This window comes from Carcharhinus amblyrhynchos, chromosome 26, assembly GCF_965287045.1.
Source record: "Carcharhinus amblyrhynchos chromosome 26, sCarAmb.v2.hapA, whole genome shotgun sequence".
NCBI lineage: Eukaryota > Metazoa > Chordata > Chondrichthyes > Carcharhiniformes > Carcharhinidae > Carcharhinus > Carcharhinus amblyrhynchos.
The window spans coordinates 340,559-364,858 of NC_137349.1; the positions used below are offsets into that span (position 1 = coordinate 340,559).

Here is a 24,300-nt window from a genome sequence, read left to right on the forward strand (position 1 = left end):
GCCGTCGGTGGTGGTAGAGGCGAACTCGCTGGGGTCTTTTAAAAGACTTCTGGTTGAGTATATGGGATCTAATGGGATTGGGAGTTACAAATAGTCCTATGGCTTGGTAGGTATAGATGTGTTCGGTGCAATTTGTGGGCCGAAGGGCCTGTTTGTGCTGTAGTGTTCTATCCCTCCTATATCTCCCACCATGAACCTTATAGCCATGCCCCCTAGTATAAGCTGCGTCCACCCGAGGAAATAGTCTCTGCACGTCCACTCTATCAATTCCTCTCATCGTCTTATCAACCTCTATTAAGTCGCCCCTCATCCTCCTCCGCTCCAAAGAGAAAAGCCCCAGCTCCCTCAACCTTTCCTCATAAGCCCTACCCTCCAAACCAGGCAGCACCCTGGTAAATCTCCTCTGCAGTCTCTCCAATGCTCCCACATCCTCCTTACAGTGAGGTGACCAGAACTGAACACAATATTCCAAATGTGGTCTCACCAACGTCCGGTATAGTTGCAGCATATCCTCATGGCTCTTAAACTCAAACCCCCTGTTAATAAACGCTAAACATTGTGCATTTATCTGTAAGCGTTCCCACTTCTGACCTTATGGAAAGCAGGTCATTAATGAAGCGATTCAAGATGGTTTGTCCCTGAGGAACGTTTGCAGTGATGTCCTCGAGCTGAAATGATTGATGCCCAACAGTGATGATCATCCTTTTGTACTAGGTATTATTCTAACCAGTGGAGAGTTTTGCCACTGACTCCCATTGATTCCAGTTTTGCTAGGGCTCCTTGATGCCACACTTGGTCAAATATGGCCTTGATGTTAAGGGCAGTCACTCTCTCCTCACCTCTGACATTCAGCTTTTTTTGTTCATGTTGAACCAAGGTTGTAATTAGGTCAGGATCTGAGTGACCCTAGTGGAACCCAAACTCAGTATCTGTGAACAGTTTATATCTGAGTAAGTGCAACTTGATAGCACTGTCGTTGGCCCCTTTCATCACTTTACTAATAGTCAAGAATAGACTGATGGGACAGCAATTGGCTGGATTAGATTTGTTCTGTTTCTTGCGTATAGAAGGTAAGAAGTCTCACAACACAAAGTTAAAGTCCAGCAGGTTTATTTGGTAGCACAAGCTTTTGGAGCGTCGCCTCTTCTTCAGGTGAGTGAAGAGTTGTGTTCACAAACAGGGCATACATAGACACAGACTTAATTTACAAGATAATGGTTGGAATGTGAGTCTTTGCAAGTAATCAAGTCTTCACAGGTGCAAACAATGTGAGTGGAGAGAGGGTTAAGCACCACTTAAAGTGGTGTGAATTGTCTCCAGCCAGGACAGTTAGTGGAGACAATTCACACCACTTTAACCTGTGCTTAACCCTCTCTCCACTCGCATTGTCAGTACTTGTAAAGACTTAATTACCTGCAATTTGAGTGGAGAGAGGGTTAAACACAGTTTGAAGAAATCTGAATTGTCTCCACGAACTGTCATCTTGACCTGTACCGTTATCTTATAAATTGAGTTTGTGTCTATGAATGCTCTTTTTGTGAACACAACCCTTCACTCACCTGAAGAAGGAGCAACACTCCGGAAGCTTGTGCTACCAAATAAATCTGTTGGACTCTAACCTGGTGTTGTGAGACTTCTTATTGTGCTTACCCCAGTCCAGTGCTGACATCTCCACATCTTGTGTGCAAGACGTAGCCAGGCAATCTTCCATGTTGTTAATGCCAGTGATGTAACGGCACAGGAACACCTGGGCTGAGGTGGCAAGTTGTGGAGCACAGGTCTTCAATACTATTGCCAGAATATTGTCAGTGTCCATTGTAATATACAGTACCTTCAGCATTTGATGTTACGTGGAGTTAATCGAACTGGCTGAAGACTGATATCTGTGATGCTGGGGACCTTCGGAGAAGGCAGAATTAGACAAGGGACTTCTGGCTGAAGATTGTTGTGAATGCTTCATCCTTGTCTTTTGCACGGATGTGCTGGACTCCATCATTGAGATTGGGGATGTTGTGGCACCTTCTCCAGTGAATTATTTAATAATTCATCAAAATTAATGGCTGGATATGGCAGGACAGTACAAATTAGATTTGACCCATTGGTTGTGGAATCGCTCAGTTCTATTATTTGCTGTTTATGCTATTTGGCATGCAAGTAGTCCTGTGTAGTAGCTTCACCAGCTTGATGTCTCATTTTTAGGTATGTCTGGTGTTGCTTCTGGGATGCTGTTGTGCACTCTTCGTTGAAGCAGGGTTGATTCCGTGGTATTGGTAGAATGGGGGATATGCTGGGCCATGAGGTTACAGATTATGTTTAAATACAATTCTGCTGCTGATGGGTTACACCACCTCTCCATGGATGTCTAGTCTTGAGTTGTTATATCTGTTCAAAGTCAATCCAATTTAGCACAGTGGTAGTGCCACGCAACGTGATGGAGGTTATGCTCAATGTGAAGACGGCACTTTATCTCCACAAGGACTGTGTGATAGTCACTCCTATTGATATTGTCATGGTCAGATGCAGGCAGTTTGATAAGGATGAGGTCAAGTATGTTTTTCACTTTGTTCCCTTACCACCTACCTCAGTCCCAGTCCAGCAACTACGTCTTTTAGAACCTGGCTAGTTTGGTGTAAGGTGATACTACATGCTGCTCCCCAGAACTGGTTTTCTGTTTCTAGCTTCAACTCCTTGTTAACCTTTTCTAAACTCCAAACCTGACCAGTAGCTGTCCAAAACATCAGCTAATGTCTGCTTGGTTGTCACAGTGATGGGATCTTCCTGGGATGTGGTTCAGTACAACTGTTGTTTTGATCCAAATGGTCGGCCTTTTGAGATGAATTGCTCTTAAATATACCCGTGAAGTATTTTTTTAATTAGAGAATCCGCATGCTTTGGTAGATAAATCTGGACATGATATTGAGCTGTGTAAACCCAGAAATTCTCCAAATCAATCACACTGTTGAGCTGATGGATCAGAATAAATTAGGGTGAGAATCGCTCACATTCTAGAAATGTGAATTTTGTACAAGAACAGCCTCATGACCTAGTGTATTTGTCAAACAGCATTATTGGCTTATCCAGCTCATATGGAAATGATTCCTTGGCTAAAGTAATGGAATCTACTGTTGGGTATCATGAGAGAATGGGAAAGAAAATTGCTTTTTATTTCAATTTGAAGCCTAACAAAGACATTACTCAATATAAAATTTCATTTATTTTTGTATATCAACTTCTAATGTAAAGTTTTTATGGTTTATAGGGGTGTTTTGCATTCAAATCCAATGGATTATGCGTGGGGAGCCAATGGCTTGGACACGATCATTACACAGGTAGTTAATCTGGTTAGTGCAATACTGTTCATGTTGAAATTGTATTAAGATGGATGCAAGAAATGTTGATTCTGACAGAAGTGAAAGTATTAATTTTATGAACGGATGTTTCATTATACACTGTACCTTCTCCACACCAGAAACCTGTTGTTCAGAAACCCCAGTTGTCTGGAAATATTTTAAGCAGACCCAAACAACTCGATGCATAATTTTAGTGCAGTACTTTGGGAGCAGAAACATGGTAGATACGTTATTTGGATAAATAAAACCATTTTTATTACTGCTTTAAAACATTTGTCAATTTTATACTTCAAGTAAATATTTCTATGGTGTTTCCTGTTTTTCTCACTTATGGTTAGGCCTTGTAACGTCATTCGGAAATTATTTGTTTCCTAGCATTTCACACTGGAGAGGTTACAGTGTATTGAATAATTTGCAATTTCAACCTAGCAGAAAGCATGTTTTACATCTCTAAAATGTTTGTCTGTTCTCCTTTTGGATTTTCCTCCTTCATCCCGCCCTAATTTTCTGATTTAATTTCACTTTGCATTTTCTCCTGGGAGGCATTGGCTATTTATGAAGTTACAGCTCCTCAGATGTCAGTTGATCTCGAGTACCTTACTCTGGTTGTGGTTTTAACTCCACTTTCCTGCCTGTTCTGCATGATCTTTGCCTCCTTTCTAGCCAAAATGTATATTATATTGCAGCCTTCACTTAAGGTTGAGCAACAGAATTCTAGACACTAATAGGACATAGAACACTATAGCACAAACAGGCCCTTCGGCCCACAAATTGCACCGATCGTATTCATACCTACCAGGCCATAGAACTATCTATAACTCCCAATCCCATTAAATCCCATGTACTCATCCAGAAGCCTTTTAAAAGATCCCGGCGAGTTTGCCTCTACCACCACCGACGGCAGCTGATTCCACTCGCTCGCCACCCTCTGAGTGAAAAACTTACCCTTAATATCTCCTCTGTACCTGCTCCTCAGCACCTTAAACCTGTGTCCCCTCAGCGACCATTTCAGCCCTGGGAAATAGCCTCTGAGAATTCACCCTATCTACCCCCCTCAACATTTTATAAACCTCTATCAGGTCACCTCTCAACCTTCATCTCTCCAGGGAGAAGAGACCTAGCTCCCTCAACCTATCTTCGTAAGGCATGCCTCCCAATCCAGGCAACATCCTTGTAAATCTCCTCTGCACCCTCTCAATAGCTTCCACATCCTTCCTGTAGTGAGGCGCACAGTACTCCAAGTGGGGTCTGACAAGGGTCTTATAAAGTTGCAGCATTACCTCCCGACTCCTAAACACAATCCCTTGATTAATGGAGGTTAGCACGCCATACGCCTTCTTGACCACATCCTCCAGCTGTGAGGCCGATTTAAGAGTCCTATGGACCCGGACCCGGACCCCCAGGTCCTTTTGCTTCTCCTGCTCCTCAACACTGTTAAGAGTCCTACCCTTGATATGGTACGCCTTCATCCCATTGGATCTGCCAAAATGGACCACTACACATTTACCCGCGTTGAAGTCCATCTGCCACTTCTCCGCCCAGTCTTGCATCCTACCTATGTCTCGCTGCAACTTCTGACATCCCTCCAGACTATCCACAATACCACCAACCTTCGTGTCGTCGGCAAACTTAGTAACCCATCCCTCCACTCCCTCATCCCTCATCCAGGTCATTTATGAAAATGACAAACAGCAAGGGTCCTAGAACAGATACCTGGGGCGCTCTACTGGTGACCAACCTCCATGCAGAAAAAGACCCATCCGCAACCACTCTCTGCCTTCTGCAGGCAAGCCGGTTCTGAATCCAAAAGGCCAAAGTCCCTTGGATCCCATGCCCTCAAAAGAAATTACTCTTCTTCACTGTCTTAAATGGGAGACCCGTTATTTTTAAACCGTGCTCCCAGCCCTGGATTTCCCTTTACAATTAGTATTTCAACGAATCTACCCTTAAGTTCAAAAAGCTTCAACAGCATGTCTCTCCTTCTCAGCAATATTCAAGCTCTGTACTGACTGTTCAAATAAATTTGTCAAATGTGATTTGCCATTCAAAAAAACCGTGTTATTTCTGCCTAATTGTATCCTGATTTTTGAAGTGTCATGGTGCTTTAAAAATTGGTTCTAACGTTTTTCAATGATGGTCTGCTTTTTGTCTTCCTGCTTTGGCAAATAGTGGTATTATATTTGAGTTTCTATTCTACTAACACCTTTCCAGAGTCTAGAAGATTACAACCAATGCAGTCATGATCTCTGCAGCCACTTCTTTTAAGACCCTAGAATGTAAGCGTCAGCTTTTAGTTCCATTAGTTTTTCTAGCATTTTTTTCCTTGTGATCGTCATTCCTCCCTTGTCACCTCTTGATTTCTTACTATTCTTGGGGTACCTTAATTGTCTTCTACTGTGAACCAAACACTTACTCAATACTCAAAGTTTCTGCTGTTTCATTCTTTCCCATTGCCAATCCTCCTTCTCAGCCTCCAAGGAACCAGTGTTTACTTCAGCCATGCTCTTTTATTTATATGTTGCTATTTTTCTCTGATATTCCATTTTCTCCCTCTTGGTTTTTTTAGTCATGCTTTCCTGGTTTCTAAAATTTTCCCAATATGAGGAAATATAAGGCTAATATTAGGCTAAGTCATGCCTTATAAGAGAACTTGAACCATTACTACAAAAATCCATTTAAAGATTGTATTGGTTTGACTTCTCCATAATGACACCAAGATTGCTGTTTTTGAATTTGGGGCTGCTGATGAGACACCATAGAAATCTATACTGTTCTTTAGAAAATGAACAAAGTATGAGTCAATAACTATTTGATTTTTAAATAGTTTTTATTCATGTTATTGGGTCAAGTGCATTGTTAACTTGTATTTGTGGTTTTACTACCAGTAATCCGACAGGTTTTTCATCATTTTTTTTAAAAAAATCCCTTTTCTTAGGCTAGTCATTTTGAGCTTGAACGATCATTATGAGCCGTAAGTTCTGATGGTGTGGTAATTGAATCGAGTTTGGGGAGGCGGGCAGGTGGGGTGGTGGTGAGGGAGGGAGGGAGGTTCTGGCCAGTGATGGTGAGGGAGCAAAGTATAGTTCCAGCATAATCTTTTGTCACATTTCGGATTGATCTGAATGTTACAGCAGTAGTTATCCAAAAAAGGTTTGAATAATGGAAACCCCTTCTACCTTTTGGATAACTGACCCTCCCCACACAGGACTATCCCTCTTCACTGGACTATCACTCCTCCCCAGTACTACCATCCTTACACTTGCTTGGCCTGTCGCTTGCAGTGACTTCTGCCCCAGGTCTGACTTCTGGCCCCCACCCACCCACTTCTCCAAAACAAATCTTATCTACTTGTTTTATAAACGTACCTTCTCCCTGGCTTGCCAAAGACTTTTAAATGAGGCTGGACCTTTAAACTTAAACTAGCTTACAGCAGCTAGTGCCATTAAAAAGGAGGAATGGCTTAGCTATCTTCAGTTGAGCAACCTTCATCCAAGCTGCCCTTGACCATAGATCCCAGGAGCACGCTGTACTATATACAACCTGCCAGCCTAAGTCGGGAAGTCAGGTGAGATAAGGTTGCCTAGGTTGCCGCTTATTAGATAGGAAGCTCCAGGAATTTGACTGTGTGATGATGAAGGAATAGTCAAATTTAGATGTGTGACTTGTGTACTTGGAGCTGCTGCTCTTGTCCTTCTCTGGTGGTGGTGGTTGCAGATTTGGACGGTGCTCTGAAACACCAGTAGCTTGTTGCTGTAGTACATCCTGTGAATGTTCAGCCAACACGTGCAGATGACAGTCAGTTTAGTTATGTTTAAGTTCACTTTCTAATTAATTATTTCCTTCCTTCAGCTTCTGAACCAATTTGAAAATACTGGTCCACCTCCTGCAGATAAAGATAAAATCAAGACTCTTCCCACGGTAGAAATAACAGATGAACATGTAGGTGGGTGTACTTCAGACCAGTAACCAAATGTCTCGTCTCGTTATTCTTTTCCTCCCCCAAATCTTAACCTTGTCAAGAATGCACTTGTAAATAAATCAACTGCTGAAATTTCAGATTTATGGAATTTTATCATTTGATACGATCAATTTGTATAACTTTGTCAAGTTACTATGGGATGATTTTGATCCTTCTGGCTTTGTGCAGAAATCTTTTATTTCATGTATTAGGTTATCTCGTGGTTAAAGTGAATATCATGTTTGAATAAAATGGTTCAACCACCTGTAAAATAAAAACAACAAATGCTGGAGAAGCTCAGCAGATCTGGCAGCATCCGTGGGAGAAAAAGTTAATATTTTGAATCTGCGAAACTACTTTTCAGAGCCATGAAATAGGTTTGAGGTGTAGTTCAATTTTTTTTCATTCATTTGTGGGACATGGGCGTCACTGGTTGGCCAGCATTTATTGCCCATCCTTTGTTGTACTTGAGAAGGTGGTGGTGAGCTGCCGCCTTGAATTGCTGCAGTCCGTGTTCTGTGGGTTGACCCACAATGCCGTTAAGGAGGGAATTCCAGGATTTTGACCCAGTGACTGCGCAGGAATGGTGATATATTTCCAAGTCGGGATGGTGAGTGGCTTGGAGGGAAACTTGTAGCTGGTGGTGTTCCCATTTATCTGCTGTCCTCATCCTTCTAGATGGAAGTGGTCGTGTGTTTGGAAGGTGCCGTCGAAGGATCTTTGGATTACTGCAGTGCATCTTGTAAATAATACACACTGTTGCTACTGAGCGTCGGTGGTAGAAAATTCATTTTGGTGGGAAGAACATAGAGAGACTAAAATGGTACCACTCTAAAGTGGGTGGAGGGAGCACAGGGACCTGGCTATATATGTGCATGAGTCATTGAAGGTGGCAGGACAGGTTGAGAGAACAGTTAAGAAGGCATTTAAGTATTATGGGCTTTATTTATAGGGGCATATTGTACAATAGCAAGAAGATGATGCTGAATTGCCACAAGGGGAGACAGCAATGCAGTGGCATTGTCACTGAACTAGTAATCTAGGGCACATGTCCCTGGGAGGACCAGGGTTCAAATCCCATCGTGGCAGTTGGTGGAATTTGGATTCAATAAAAGTCTGGAATTGAAAGTCTGATGATCATGCAACCATTGCTATTGTCATAAAAACCCATCCACTTCATTAATGTTCTTTAAGGAAGGAAATCTGCCATCCTTACCTGATTTGGTCTACGTGCATCTCCAGATGCACAGCAGTTCACTATTAAAAATGCCTTCTGAAATTACCTAGCAAGCCAAGGATATAAAGGATGGGCAATAAACGTTGGCCCATGCAGTGATAGCCACGTCGCATACCATAAATGAATTTTTAAGAAATCACTGGTTCGGCCTCAGCGGAAGTATTGCATCCAGTTCTGGGTGCCAAACTTTAAGAATGAGGCAAAGACATTTGAGTGGGTGCAGAAAAGATTCTCGAATTGCTCCAGTTATGAAAATAGGAGAAGTTAGAACTACTTTTCAGAAAAGATGATGAGATTTGATTAGTGGCGTTCAAAATCATGAGACACCTGGACAGACTAAATAGAACTGTGTTCCCACTTGTGAACGATTAAGGCTGTTGTCTGGAAAAAAAAAGAATGCGCAGAGGTGCGAGGAGAAGGCAGGAAAATGGTACTAGATGAGTTCATGCAGAGGATTAATGGACCAAATGGCGGCATCTTGCAACGTAATAGAACATAGAACACTACAGCACAAACAGGCCCTTCGGCCCACAAGTTGCGCCGATCACATCACCTACCAACCTACAGACCTATCTATAACCCTCAATCTCATTAAACCCCATATACTCATCCAGAAGTCTTTTAAAAGACCCCAGCGAGTTCGCCTCCACCACCACTGACGGCAGCCGATTCCATTCACTCACCACCCTCTGAGTGAAAAACTTACCCCTAACATCACTTCTGAACCTCCCTCCCCGCACCTTAAATCTGTGTCCTCTCGTAGCGACCATTTCAACCCGGGGAAATAGCCTCTGAGAGTCCACCCTATCCATTCCTTTCAACATTTTGTAAACTTCTATCAGGTCGCCTCTCAACCTTCGTCTCTCCAGGGAAAAGAGTCCCAGCTCCCTCAACCTAACTTCATAAGGCATGCCTCCCAGTCCAGGCAACATCCTTGTAAATCTCCTCTGCACCCTTTCAATAGCTTCTACATCTTTCCTATAGTGAGGCGACCAGAACTGCGCACAATAATAATAATAATAATAATAATAATAATAATAACGTAATAATTCTGTGAATTTGAGATTTCTTCCATTTTACACTTTTTGCACTGAACACCATATCAAAAATTGGTATAAGCAGCAAGTCAACTTTTGATATGAGAATGAGAGACTGTTTGTGGGAAAGCAACCTGATGTGTGCACATATGCACAAGAGCATTCAGTCTTCACATTTTTTTTCAATGTTTGGCAACAGGCTCCAGTTTAGGAACCAAGCACTCTGTATGAAAAATTGTCCGTGGTGTCTGAATATTGATGCTGTAACGTAGTTTAGTGTGAAAAAAATTTACATTTGCACTTTGGATCTCTGGCTTATTAAGCTTTCATTCCTGTAATTATTTAGTTGAGTCAGCCCTGAACTCAAGTTGCCATAACCTCATCTTACAGAGCATGTAATGATACTGTGCTATTTTGATGATCTGTGTTTAAGGTGGGGTTGCGTTAAGAGTCAAGAGTTTTGTTATCAAAATCAATTTGTCTGGTAAACATACCTTAGATGCTAAAAATGCAGACTAATAATTGATTTTAGCTAAGGAATGTGGTACTTTGTAGAGTTAATGGACCTTGTATTTATTTAAGCTCCTTGCAGTTTCAGAGTAGAGTTTTGATTAGGTTGATTGGCAGGTACAGATTCATGTGCCTAATGGGAGGAGCTAGCTAGCAGCCAAAAAAGTATTTCCATTTCATTTTGAAATACAAGCAGACGTTGCCTGGGCTGCCAGAAGTAAGCAGGTGTCTCATTCCAGAGGTGTTGTGAAAACTCCAGGACTATTAATCTAAGACACACACATATGCCTATATTTAGTTTGAATCTATAAGAGGAATATTGCTTGAATTGGAACTCATAGCAATAGATTAGCAGTTAAGAATTGCAAGTTGTGGTGTTAACGTACAGTTCAATTATCAAAAGTTAAGCTAATTCATTTGGTATAGTTAAACTGCATTGTTAAATGTTTGTTTTGATATAAGCTTCCCATTATGTCAGTAGAATGATGCCTGCAATGAAACATCTAATCTTCATATTGCCAAAAATAGAAAATTGTTGGGCTCTAGTCTGACTTCACAATATACTTTGGTTTCTGATCTGATATCCTAACAAACAGAATATGTTGTGGAGGAGCTGGAGTATAGGAGGAAAAAAAAGTGTCATGAGGACATGCTTGAGGTATCAAGAGAATTTGCTTTTGTAGTTATCTGCTCCCAGAGATAATAAAATAGTTGTGATGCAAGTTGTGTTGGTTAGTGGTGAATTCAGCTGAAAATATTAAAAATAGTCAAACTACACAATGCATACAATAACCATCAAGGGCAAAAAGTAGATTTCTGTAACTCTAATTTATATTGCTGTAACAAAGTAGGACGGTCCATTGATAATGTGATTTAGAAAAAAACGTTAGGGCTAAAATCCTCAGGTACAGACCAATTCTGTCCAGCAAGCTTGTCATGTTTGCTGCTCAACTTCTTTGATTGTACTGAAATCCATCACATTTATGTACCTTGAACTCTGCATTTGGATTTACAGTTCACATAACGTTGCCAATAAAATATTGAATCAGTTTTTCAACCTGAGTCTAAAAACAAAGAAACAGCTCCAGGTGTGTGATAGAGAGATTAATTTCTTTATTGGGATATGGGTGCCGCTGACGATGCTAACCTTTCTCTTGCCTGTCTTTAAAAGACATTGAGAAGGTGGTGATGAGCCACTTCATCCATTCATTCATCCATGCTGCAGTCCATTTGGTATAGAAACACTCATAATGTTGGTAGAATGGCGGAATTCCAGGATTTTGACTCAGGCAGTTAAGGAACAGTAACTGTAACATTCCAAGTCAGGATTGTATAACTTGGAGGGGATTGTATAACTTGCAGCTGGTGATCCCAGGCAGTTGCTGTCCTCATCATTCTAAGTGGTAGAAGTCGTGGGTTTAGAAGGTGCTATCAAAGGAGCCTTGGTGAGTTGCTGTGGTGCATCTTGTAGATGGTGTGCACTGCTGCCACTATATATTAGTGATGGAATGAGTGGATGGTGCATGGGGTGCCGATCTTTGTCCTGGATGCTATTAAGCTTCTCGGGTGTTTTTCGGAGTTGCATTCATCCAGGCATGTGGAGAATATTCTGTCACATTGACTTGTACATTATTAATGGTGGTCAGGCTTTGGGGAGTCGGGAGGTGAGCTATTTTCTGCTGAATTCCTTGCCTTTGATCTGCTCTTTAAGCCACAGTATTTACCTGGCTAGTCCAGTTGCATTTCTGGTCACTGGAATGGTAATGAAGGGTTTAATGATGGTAATGACATTAACATCAAGGAGAGATGGTTGGATTCTCCTGTCTTTGAAATGGCTGTTGTCTAACACTTGCATGGAGCAAATGTTACTTGCCACATCAATCCAAGCCTGAATATTGTCCAGGTCTTGCTGCATGTGGGCATGGACTTCAGTTTCTAAGTTGTGTGCTGAACGCTGTGCAATTATCAGCAAACGTCCTTTTTGACCTGACTCTGGTGGGGGAGTTAGTTATTGATGATGTGGCAGAAGATGGTTGAGCCTGGCCCCTACCCTGAAGAGCTCCTTCCAGTGGGTAAGAGAAGGGTACAAGCCAAGCACTCCTTATATGGAGAGTTCCAGGGGTAATGGGGTCTCCGAGTGCATCTTCAGAATACACCCTAGATATGATTGCCCGTGACTTCAAATCACAATTGTATTATCGTAATGTCGATATGGTAATCATATGTTAGTAAGGTGCAAACTGCTGTCTGAATGGCCAACCACCCAAAATAGCTGGAGTGCTTTATATGTTATGAAAGAAAGTGCTTCTATCGTTGCGGGAATGGGAAATAGCTGGTATTAATTGCACATTACAAGGTGGTTGTCACAACCATACATGGTAAGGACTGTATTAGCATCAGGCACTCTTGAGGTAAGCTGTAACATTACCAGATGCAGAAGAAGGCTATGTAACCTACATTAATGTGGAGATGCTGGCATTGGACTGGGGTAAACACAGTAAGAAGTCTCACAACATCAGGTTAAAGTCCAACAAGTTTATTTGGTAGTAAACGCCACTAGCTTTCAGAACGCTGTTCCTTTGTCAGGTGAGTGGGGAGTTCTGATCGCAAGCAGGGCATATAAAGGCACACACAGTTTACAGAATACTGATTAGAATGAAAGACTCACATTCTGATCAGTATTCTGTAAACTGTTTGTGCCTTTATATGCCCTGTTTGCGATCAGAACTCCCCACTCACCTGACGAAGGAACAGCGTTCTGAAAGCTAGTGGCGCTTACTACCAAATAAACCTGTTGGACTTCAACCTGGCGTTGTGAGACTTCTTACTGTGTTAACCTACGTTAACCCAGACATAATGCCACTTAACGCCACAATGTGACATTTTCTCCATTTGCACATACCAATTATTGCGTGTCAGTTAGTTATGAGTCAGGGACAGTTTTATGCTGTAGACTTGGGCTCAAAAAAATCTGTACTGAGACTGTCCAAGCCCTTTTTCATTTAAAATATTTGTTTTAGACTTTGATTTCATCATTCAGGGCTGAAGTTGCACTTTTATTCCGCAGATAATGCTAACTAAGCACTGTTTGGTTTCCCAGAAAGCAATCCAGTGTGAAGAAAACTGGTCCTTTTTTTGTCATTTCCACACAATAGTTTAAAATAGAAGCATCAAAAGTTGCGAGGCACTGGGCATAGTCTGGTAGGTCTTAAGATATTCTGTCTTGGCTAATTCAACAGTAAGTATTTAACTTACAGAAGCTATATACACAGGTGCAGTAAAGATCCGAGCTCGGAGTTGTGTCCTTGCAACATCCTTACATTGACCCCATGTATTTGCATCATTATTGCTACTATCCATTTATGCCCCCACTACCTGCAAAGAGTTTATAAGTTCAGGAGGTCTGGAAGCTTTACAACACTTCGATATCTTGGTCTCCCTATTGTTGGAGGAGTGGTAAACTGCAGGTGAACTTTGAATCGGATGATCAAAGAAGAAATGGCGAGGCACCTAGAAAGGAATGGTTTGATAGAGCAGACGCAGCACAGATTCGTTAAGGGGAGGTCGTGTTTAACAAATTTATTGGATTTCTATGAGGATGTGACTAGTGCAGTAGACAGAGGGATGTGGTGTTTCTAGATTTTCAAAAGGCGTTTGATAAGGTGCCTCACAAAAAGTTGCTACAGAAGGTTAGGGTGCACGGAGTTGGGGTAAGGTGTTAGCGTGGATAGAGGATTGGTTGTCCTAATAGGAGGCAGAGAGTTGGTATCAGTGGGTGCTATTCTGATTGGCGGTTGGTGACTAGTGGAGTGCCGCAGGGATCGGTGCTGGGGCCTCAGCTATTTACCATTTACATAGATGATCTGGAGGAGGGGGCTGAGTGTAGAGTGACAAAATTTGCTGATGACACGAAGTGGAAAAGCAAATTGCGCGGAGGGTGTGGAAGGTCTGCAGACGGATCTGGATAGGCTGAGCGAGTGGGCGAGGACCTGGCAGATGGAGTACAATGTTAGCAAGTGTGAGGTTATCCACTTTGGCAGAAATAATAGTAGGAGGGATTACTATTTAAAGGGCAAAAAGCTGCAGCATGCTGCGATGCAGAGGGACCTGGAGGTCCTTGTGCATGAGTCGCAAAACCCAGTCTGCAGGTGCAGCAGGTGATCAAGAAGGTGAATGGTATGCTGGCCTTTATAGCGAGGGGGATAGAATATAAAAGCAGGGAGGTTTTGCTGCAACTGTACAGGGTACTGGTGAGGCCGCAGCTGGAGTACTGTGTGCAGTTTTGGTCGCCGCGCTTGCGGAAGGATAGATTGGCCTCGGAGGGAGTGCAGAGGAGGTTCACTCGGCTGATAACGGAGATGAGGGGGTTGGACTATGAAGAGAGACTAAATAGACTGGGTCTGTACTCGGAGTTTAGAAGGATGAGGGGGGATCTTATAGAGATGTACAAGATAAGGAAAGGGATGGATAGGGTAGAGGTAGAGAGATTCTTCCTGCTTAGAAAGGATAGCAGGACTAGAGGGCACAGCCTCAAGATAAGGCGGGGGGGGGCGCAGTTGAGGAGGAACTTCTTCACTCAAAGGGTGGTGAATCTCTGGAGTTCTCTGCCCGTTGAAGTGGTGGAGGCTACCTCGCTAAATATATTTAAGTCACGGGTAGATAAGTTTTTGACAGACAAGGGAATTAAGGGTTGTGGGGAGAAAGCGGGAAAGTGGAACTGATCCACTTCAGATCAGCCATGATCTTATTGAATGGCAGGGCAGGCTCGAAGGGTTAGATGGCCTACTCCTGCTCCTATTTCTTATGTTCTTATGTTGTTTAGGCACCTGGCCGCTTTTTCCTCTTTTTTTCCTGTTCCTTGTTATTGAATCATTCTTTGTCGATTGCCGATTGTAGTGATGAATGATGGTTTGTTTATCCAGCTCTATGTGGACAGATGAACATCAGAGATGCCTCTGTAGTGTTTTTCTTTCTTCATGTGGCTCGCCATGATGCATGCTGAGATGGAAGATGGCTCTTCCAAAGCTCACCTTTGTTTGGCTGTATGCTGTGCTGTTGTCAATGGATGACTGCTCCTCAGTTCCAGCATAGTTTGTGGCACTTGTTATGCTAGCTTCGGAATACAGCATTTGCCCTGATGCCTCGGGGGTTTAGCCTTTCAACTGGAACTGGAGATTGAGGCTCTTCTCATTGCTGGCTCTCCTCTTGATTGTCACCTATTCGAGATGTCATGGTAACTGAGTGCTGACAGATCTGACTAATGAGGAGCGTCTGACACCTGTTACTCAAAGTCGACAAACCTGCTCTGCAAAGAAGGCGACAGTTCGGAGCTGAGTTAGTTTTTTTGTTGTTGGAACTCTCAGGAATTTGCAGTTTTGTGTAATTTGAACAGTGGCTGCTTTGACACCTTCTGCCAGTTTGAGGAGATTTAGGGCAACACAGGTTTCTCTTGAGGGAAGAAGACTCATTATGAATGACATGCAATCAAAATTTTGTCTGGGGCTAATACCTTAATGGTTCCAGAATCATGCCTTTGACTGGAAGTTGGATTCCTCTGGGTCCCATAAATTGGTGTGTCTGTTGTTCATAGTTAGAGGTCCTTCAGCCACAGTTCTTTGTCCAATAGGACCGTAACCCTGACCCTTGTGTCCAATTTTAAGTTTATGAAATGGTCATTAGTAGAGTTGCCTGCATTCCAGAATGAAAATTCAGGATCTTTGACCTCACCCCGAGAAGCATGGTTGTGTCCCCTCCTGCTGTGCTGTCTCGACGTTGTATACCCTCCTGTGACCTTCTGTGCATGTTGAAAGTTTTGGGCTGAAATTGTACATTGGTCATTCAACAATTTGGCCCTTCGAGCCTGCTCCACTGTTCATTTTGACCATGGCTGATCATTGAATTCAATATCCTGATCCTGTCTTCTCCCCCTCCGCCGTCCCCCCAATAACCCGTGACCCCTTTAGTCTCAAGATCTATATCTAATTTCTTCTTGAAACCAGAACGTTTTGGCCTCATTTACTTTCTGTAGTAGTGAATTACCCAGGTTCAACACTCTTGATAAAGAAATTTCTCCTCACTTCAGTCGTAAAAGGTTTGCCCCTTATTTTCCAACTATGACCCCTAGTTCTGAACTCCTCTGCCATCAGGAATGTTCTTTCTGAACCTAGCCTGTCTAATCCTGTTAGAATTTTATAAGTTTCTGAGGGAACTCCCTCCACCCCTGCCAGCACTTATAAACTCCAATGAACACGGACGGAATCATAGAATCCCTACGGTGCAGGAGGAGGCCATTTCGTCCCATCAAGTCTGCACAGGCCCTGTTCCTGTAGCCCCACATATTTACCCTGCTAACTCCCCCTAAAGCTAGGGTCAATTTAACATGGCCAATCAACCTAACCCACACATCTTTGGACTGGGAGGAAACTGGAGAAAAACCATGCAGACACAGGGAGAATGTGCAAACTCCACAGTGACCCAAGGCCAGAATTGAATCTGGATCCCTGGCACTATGAAGCAGCAGTGCTAACCACTTAGTCTCTCCTTCTATGACAGCCCTGCCATCCCAGAATCAGCCTGGTAAACTTTCACTGCACTCCCTCACTTCCTGTGGGAGCACTTTGCTTTGGCATGGTTGCTGTACTGCTCAGTTACGGACTTGCTTCCCTTGGCTTGGAGTGTCCCTGTTTCTGTGCTGTTTCACTAACTGGACAGTGGGGCTTACTTTGTATCGTGGTTTACTTCTTCCCCTTGATATGGATCTGTGTTGCAAGTGGATTTCAGATTGCCTGACAATCTGGATGGGTTTCTCAATAGCCGTATTACCTTCCTTTGCTTGAAGCGTATCTGGAGAGCATTATGCACCACTCCTGCAACTATTGTATCCCTGATGAGCTAAGATTTCAAGTCATTGTAATTACAGCCTTTAACAATTCTCTACAGCTGATTAATGGAAGAGTTGACTGGTTTTCATGGTTGCTGGACACGCTTTTTAAATTTACCCCTGCCAAGGATTTTGTTACTTGTGAGGTTAAGTGATTTGAAAACATCACATTCTCCAGATGATTCTTCAGTTGCTTGTCTAACTATGATATTGACGGCTATCGGGCGTGGATAATAAAGCAGTGTGTTATCGTGTTGGTTCTGTCTTTTTATCTGGACCTGAGGCAATCCGGTATCTTGGTTATCTTTCTTCGGGGCTCCCAATTTTGATTGATGTAGGCCTTGGATAAGACTAAATTGATCTCGAAGAGTCGATTTCTTGTCCATAGTTAAAACTTGTTTTTTTCATGTACATGCTCAGCTTTCAGAGCTTTCCAACAATCCAAGATGGTGCTACCTTTTGCTTCTGTGCAAAGTTTTCTGGCACGTGTTGATTTTTTAGCAGGCTCTTGGAATAATGGCATTTGCAATCTTAGTGCTTGAGCTTTTTCAACAATGGCTGTCTGGATTGACTGGTTAATGTCTTTCCAATGTTCTTAGGTCTAGGAAGCATTGAATCTTGTCTTTTGCTGGGATTTTAAAGTCATCATTCATTTTTAACTGATGATTTTCTTTAGTCAGAGCAAGCTCAGCCTCCACATATTCAGGCACTGATTTGGGAATCTGGTTTCTTGAACTGCGAAATCTAACCATTGCAGTATTTAACTTTTTTCAGGACTAGTGTTGCCCAGGAATTCAAAGTGTTTAGCTCATTCCTCCTAGGTCTGCTGATTCTGTACACTCTGGATATCGAAGCTGGGCTTCTTTTGATCTAATGGAGTCGTCTTCTGCGGTGAGGAATTTAATCCCTGCCTTCAGCTCCCAAGCTTTTCTCGAGTTTTTCTATAGCAATTTCCTTCTGCATTTCAGCTCACAATGTTTCTTCAGTTTCCAGAATTTCCAATATTTTTCCTGCAACCTCTGCAAAGTTTTGTGTTGTTCATAGTGCTGCACCATGCTGTAAGGTGTTGGGCCTACTTTGTATGCCTTATTAAGGTATTCATAGTCTTGGGTAGTTAAACAGCAAGTATCTTAACTACAGTAAAGACCTAAGCTAAGAGCTTGGCTTTGTCCAGCAACTCTGTCCAACATGGCACTAACCCCCAGGTGCAGGCTGTGTTCTCCTACATTACTAAGTGGATAGCAATGTACTCAATCCAACATCCACTCTTAATGTGCCAGACCCTTGTATTGCATTAAATCCTTTTGTATTGGAAGTTTACATAAATAGGAAAGTAGGCAAAACACCTCCTTAGTAAGTCTGCTGTTCAACAAGACCATGGCTTAAAAGGTCTTAGCCTCAACACCAATTTCCTGTCTCTTCCTCATCTACAGAGAAGTCCAAAGTTATCAGACCAAGTCTGCTTCAGACAGTAAAATGAGATGATTAAAATGAATGGTAGGATGTAGGTGATTAAGAAGTGAGCAAATAGAATCTCTGCTTCAAGACAAATTTATGAAATGTGTAATCATGCTGGTGATTTAGCAGCAATATCAAGGAGATGAAATTCTATTTGGAATTGAATGCAAAGTGCAATATTTAGTTCAATATTTCAAACTTGTGTTGTATTTCTAAATGTTTGAAGAATTGTAGATACATAAAATTGAGATGCTCACACATACCATCACATAATACACTTAATATTTAACAGGTGTTGTGGAGTTCTGCAACCACCGAGTTCATAGTGTGTCCCTGGAATTGGAGAGCACACCATATGTGATTCCATCCCTGAAAACTTTCTGCACTCTGCGGTTCTCCTCATAGATGAGTCCAGAGACGCATTTGATATCACATTGGCAAGCTAGACATCGGATGACTGGTTTGGTAATACCCTGGATGTTACTGCAGAACACTTAGCAATTTTTATTTTTATTTTTGCCTCCTTTATCCCTGCAAGACATCATGGTTAATCAACCAAGCTGCAATCAACTACAGTCTTGGTGGTAACCCCGGTGTTGCAGCACATGTTCATGGATCTGGATGTCATGGGGCTAAAACCCTACAAGGCCTGTCTTGTTTGAATTGGTCTTCGTGGGTTATGGTCAATTTAGTTTTGGATCAGAACATTATGTATAACACATTTATTGTTAACATTCTTGGGGGAAGAGTTGGAGGGAGATGGTGGGTGTCCTAAGTAACCAAACATTTCTCGTACTATAATTGATATATACAGATTGTAATTAGCTGACCAATGCACTCAAGGTAATCCAACTAGTTTGCAGTCTACAGGTACATCTTTCACCCAACTACTCTCCCATCACCAGTGCCTGTTTACCAGTCTAAACAAATTTGAGAAATTCAATGGAAAAGTTTATTGTTGTAAGGGCTCCAGAGTTTTATAATAGCTAAATGTGCATCTCCCTCAGTCTTTTGAGATGGAACTTAAGGTCTGTAACATATAATTTTTAAAAATGAATCCAGTTGGTCAACAGTTTGATTCAGCTGAATTGTGTTTGCTTCCAGTGCATTCACATTGGCAAACTAGACATTTCATGGGACAGATTAAAGAAATTGAATGTCTATCTCATTCTTTCTTGGCAGGTTCTGGTGTAGAATGCCCCGTGTGTAAAGAAGATTACAGTGTTGGAGAAACTGTTAGGCAACTTCCGTGCAACCATTTATTCCATAATGACTGTATAATACCTTGGCTAGAAATGGTAAGTAGCAATACTACATTCAGCCTTGTTAAACTGTTCCATTGAACAGGTTTGTATACTTCTGCTCAGACCTGCAGAGAACCAATGTAGTTTTCTTGGTCGTGTGAAAAATAATGTATCTGCCCGTTTTTGGGCCACAATTCACTAAATTCCCCTGCTGTCTGTAGCTGAATCCCTTGAACAATATTCTGGAAGTTACTATTGATCAGAAACTAAACTGGACTAGCCATATGAATATGTTGGCTACATGAGCATGTCAGAGGCTGGGAACTTTACAGCAAGCCTCCTGTGTCTCCAAACCTGTCCACCTTCTACATTGCATAAATCAGGAGTGTGATAGAATACTCTCCACTTGCCTGGGTGAGTTCCAACAGCACTCACTATGCTTGATGCCATTCAGGACAGCAACCACCCAATTGGCGTCCCTTCCTTCAACATTCAGTTCCTCCACCGTCGATGCACAATGGTAGCAGTGTGTGCCATACATGAGATACAATGCGTCTATGCACCAAGGCTCCTTGATAACACCATCCAAACCCATCACCTCTACCACCTAGAAGGATGAGGACAGCAGATGCAAATCCCCTCAAAACCACGCACCATCCTCACTTGGAACAAAATCACTGTTCCTTCACTTACTGGGTCAAATATTTGGAACTCCTTCCGTAACAGTATAGGGTGTAACTACATCACTTGGACTGCAGCAGTTCAAGAAGGCAGCTCGCCACCACCGCCTCCTTGAAGACAAATGGGATTGGGACATGTATGTTGGCCTAGTCAGTGATGCCTATATCCCATGAGTGAATAAATGAAAAATAAATCCAAGGCAACTCTTGTCTCTCGCTGGGTCATTTGACTGTAAATTTTAATTTATTGTTAGTGAAATGATAGGATATTAAAGCTATGGGATTAATCTTTGACCTGTAAAATTTGTAACTATATAAGCATATTTTTAAACATTTTTAATTTAATTTGAGTTGTACACTATTCTGCATTGTACTTTAGCAGAATTTTTTCCCCCTCTTTACACTAGCTTGTTCCATTTCTCTTAATGCCTTTAGCTTCTTAAGAACATAAAAACATAAGAAATAGGAGCAGGGGTAGGCCATCTAACCCTTCGAGCCTGCCCCACCATTCAATAAGATCATGGCTGATCTGAAGTGGCTCAGTTCCACTTTCCCGCCTTCTCCCCATAACCCTTAATCCCCTTGCCTATCAAAAACCTATCTACCCACGTCTTAAATATATTTAGCGAGGCAGCCTCCACCACTTCAACGGGCAGAGAATTCCAGAGATTCACCACCCTTCTTGCTAGGGATCCACAAAAGGCAGGATTTCTTCATTATCTTGCTGATGTAATTTTTCATGTTTCCGCCTCAAAGTGATTAGCAGAAACGAAAATTGTGTGTCTAGAAGGCAGCAAACATACATGAAGGCTTCAGCAAAACATAAGCGGAGGCCGCGATAGTCCAGAAATAAGAAAGGTGGACTTAATGATGGCACGAACATGTGGTTGGAAGTTCATCTTTATTAAGATATTACATCAAGGTTGAGAACAGGCTGATTTAGTCTTGAGCTGAAAGCCAGGGAACAGAGGTTAGAGTGGGGACTGAAAATGATGGCTTCCCAATAGTTAATTACAGGCTGTTGTGACTTCTGATCTCTATCAAGACACGAAAGAGTACTTGGGTGGAAGAACTTTCCAGCTGTTTGGAAGTATGCAAACACTTGTGCCTCTTCATTAAGCACAGCAATGAAGAGATGGCCAGAAAGGCTAGCTTTCTCATTGGAAGTAGAGTACAGATCAAACCTTTTATCATTACCAATTACCATGCCGATTACCTAGCATCTTGTAACAGAACTGACTGATTTTTGACCAATCTGTCGAGGATCTGCTCCTGACTGGAGCAGAAACTTCTTTTGATTCTGTCAAATAGATAAGTGAATAGTATTGGCATTGAAAGATAAAAGCCATGTGTGTTCTTCCCTGTTCCATCCATTTCTCCTGAACCTGCCTTCCTGTGGTAAAACATGAGGCACTGTTTGCAGTTTTTCCTCTGAAGCAGCATCCCACCTCTGAGAAAATCAGATTTCAGCAATCTAGTGATTGAAAAATAACCTTGGAGTATCTCTGTTCACAGTGAGCAAAGTAAAATTCCACAGTCCTGCAACATATGTGAAACACAGACCTTTGTCGGTGATTAGGGTGGCACTATCCCCTCTTCGTGGGTGAACTGTTGATTCAGCTAGAGGCAGTGCATTACTTAAAACATCACAGAAAATCTCTTCTGATCTGCACAGGCTTGGATTTTATCATTTCACGCTGATCACAGTGTCAGCATACATAAATACAGTTTCACTTAATTTGAAGGGTAAATGAAGATCAATCTTGTTCTGTTTGCTTGGGTTTCTGGCAGATTTTTTAACATCTGGGCTGCAGAACACAAATTGGATTTTAGTATCAGTTGCAACTACTCCAAATGTGTTGTGAACTGAACTACCTAAACAAGAAGATTCCAATTTTGATTTTGGTGTTTTTGCTGCATTTGTTGCACAGTGGTTGCTACAGTTGCTCTCAATGCCATCCTCAGGATCGGGTGGCACGGTAGCACAGTGGTTAGCACTGCTGCTTCACAGCGCCAGGGTCCTGGGTTTGATTCTCAGCTCGGGTCACTGTCTGTTTAGAGTTTGCACATTGTCTGCGTGGGTTTCCTCTGGGTGTTCCGGTTTCCTCCCACAGTCCAAAGATGTGCAAGTTAGGTTGATTGGCCACGCTAAGAAATTGCCCCTTAGCGTCCAGGGATGCATAGGTTAGAGGGATTAGTGGGTATGATATGGGGGTAGGGCCTAGGTGGGATTGTGTTTGGTGCAGACTCGATGGGCCAAAGGGCCTCTTTCTGCATTGTAGGGTTCTATGATTCTATGATGCAGAATTCTGGAGGCAAGATTTCTATTGGACCATCAATCTGAGGGTGAGGGAGTATCAGGATCCATGCCCCATCTAAGCTAAGCGGCATGCAGCTGTACCACAATCTGCAACAGTACCCAGTGACAGCCAGTGTTCCCTTTAACATGCCATGTGACAGCATTAAATGATTTATGCAGTGCAGGAAGCAGGCCACACACAAGATTAGAGGGAACATTGATATGGAAAGCATGTTCAGAGGCGCTAAGGGTGTTGAAGCTTATAAGAGAGGCAAAAAGGAGTCTTGGGACACAGACATGTTTCATGTAGCGTTTCTCTCTCTTTCCTTCCGCTCCTAGCATGATACCTGTCCAGTGTGTCGGAAAAGCCTCAGTGGGCAAAACACAGCAACGAATCCTCCCGATTTATCAAGGATGAACTTCTCTTCGTCGTCATCCTCGTCTGCCTCAAGTTCGCCAAGTAATGAGAATGCAACAAACAATTCCTGAATTTGAACAAAAAGCATCTAAGGTTTACTGTTTTCATATGCAACAGTGTTTGATGACTACCGTGAAACATTTTCTAATTTAAATTATTGTATTATGCATGGCACAAAGAAAGCCAGAGTAAATGGAGTTTTTTAACAAAGAACTCTTTTCTAAAATCTCTACTCGAACGTGAATACCCACTTTTCCTTTTCAAGATTTGTTTTATGGATTTAACTTCTGGGACCGATTTAACTTTTTCTTATCGACAAGCTGCTATGTTCAGTTTATTTCATCTCACTTGGGGTGGGAAAAGGCCCCGTGTGCACATTGCTGTAATCATACTGCTGTGAATTATCTTAAGCAGTGGAAAATGTCTGCTGTTCTTTCTTTCACAAATATATATAAATCTTTAACCATTGTAATGTGTTTTAAGATTAATGCAGCTGTTGAACTCTGGGTATTTTCATTCTATTTTATAGTCCTCGATTTTGTTTTTCCTCATACTAAAAGGGATTTTTTCGAAGTTTTTTTTTTGGATTGGCTGTTTTATAGATGCTATGGAAAGCTCAGTGATGGCCAACATTTTCCCATTTTTTTGTTTAATGGAAAATGGGAGGCTGTTGGCATCAAACCAAGGGACTAGAGATATGGGAGTGTGTTGGGGGGTAGGGGGGTTGTTGGGGAAGGGGGGGAGAAGAAAATCTATCTGACAATTTATCTTAAAACATTGAAGTGGTAATTGATTACATGCCTACTAAAAATTCTTTTTAACAACCATTCCGTGTTGTGTTGAATCTGAAAATATTTGAATCATGGATGAAGTGCAATGCCTCTACTGACCTCCTCAGAGCAATTTGCGACAAGAGTCCAGCAGCATTAATTTATCAGCTGCTGGGCCATCAGTCACTTCCTGTTTAAAGAGCCAGATTGGCTCACTGTACAGCATTTTGTATTCCTTGGGTTGCCTGGCGAGACATGAAACCTCGAGATGCCCAAAGGTATGCTTGTCAGTAGGTAACATACAATATATAGAAATGTGATCCAAGCAGATAACAATTAAATTTGTGGCATTTACTAAGCTTGTTAATATTGTATCGGCCATCAATTGTATACAAGTCAGTGAATAATCATTTTTTAAAAAAGAAACTATTGTCCTCCTTGATTTTGTTTACATGCAAG

At 42.1% G+C, this 24,300-nt stretch overlaps 1 protein-coding gene across 2 annotated transcripts in view; it reads left to right on the plus strand.

Moving 5' to 3' along the window:
- The window catches only part of rnf126 (ring finger protein 126), a 93,817-nt gene extending 70,048 nt beyond the window's left edge, over nt 1-23,769 (plus strand). Inside the window, exons 6-9 of one of the 2 annotated variants that reach the window (XM_080212760.1) lie at nt 3,260-3,341; nt 7,200-7,293; nt 19,613-19,728; nt 22,993-23,769. In XM_080212760.1, the coding sequence (XP_080068886.1) occupies nt 3,260-3,341; nt 7,200-7,293; nt 19,613-19,728; nt 22,993-23,142 (442 nt within the window). In that variant the 3' untranslated portion in view covers nt 23,143-23,769. The remainder of the gene's footprint in view (nt 1-3,259; nt 3,342-7,199; nt 7,294-19,612; nt 19,729-22,992) is intronic. The other variant, XM_080212761.1, reaches the window with a different exon arrangement.
- The last annotated feature ends 531 nt before the right edge of the window (nt 23,770-24,300 follow it).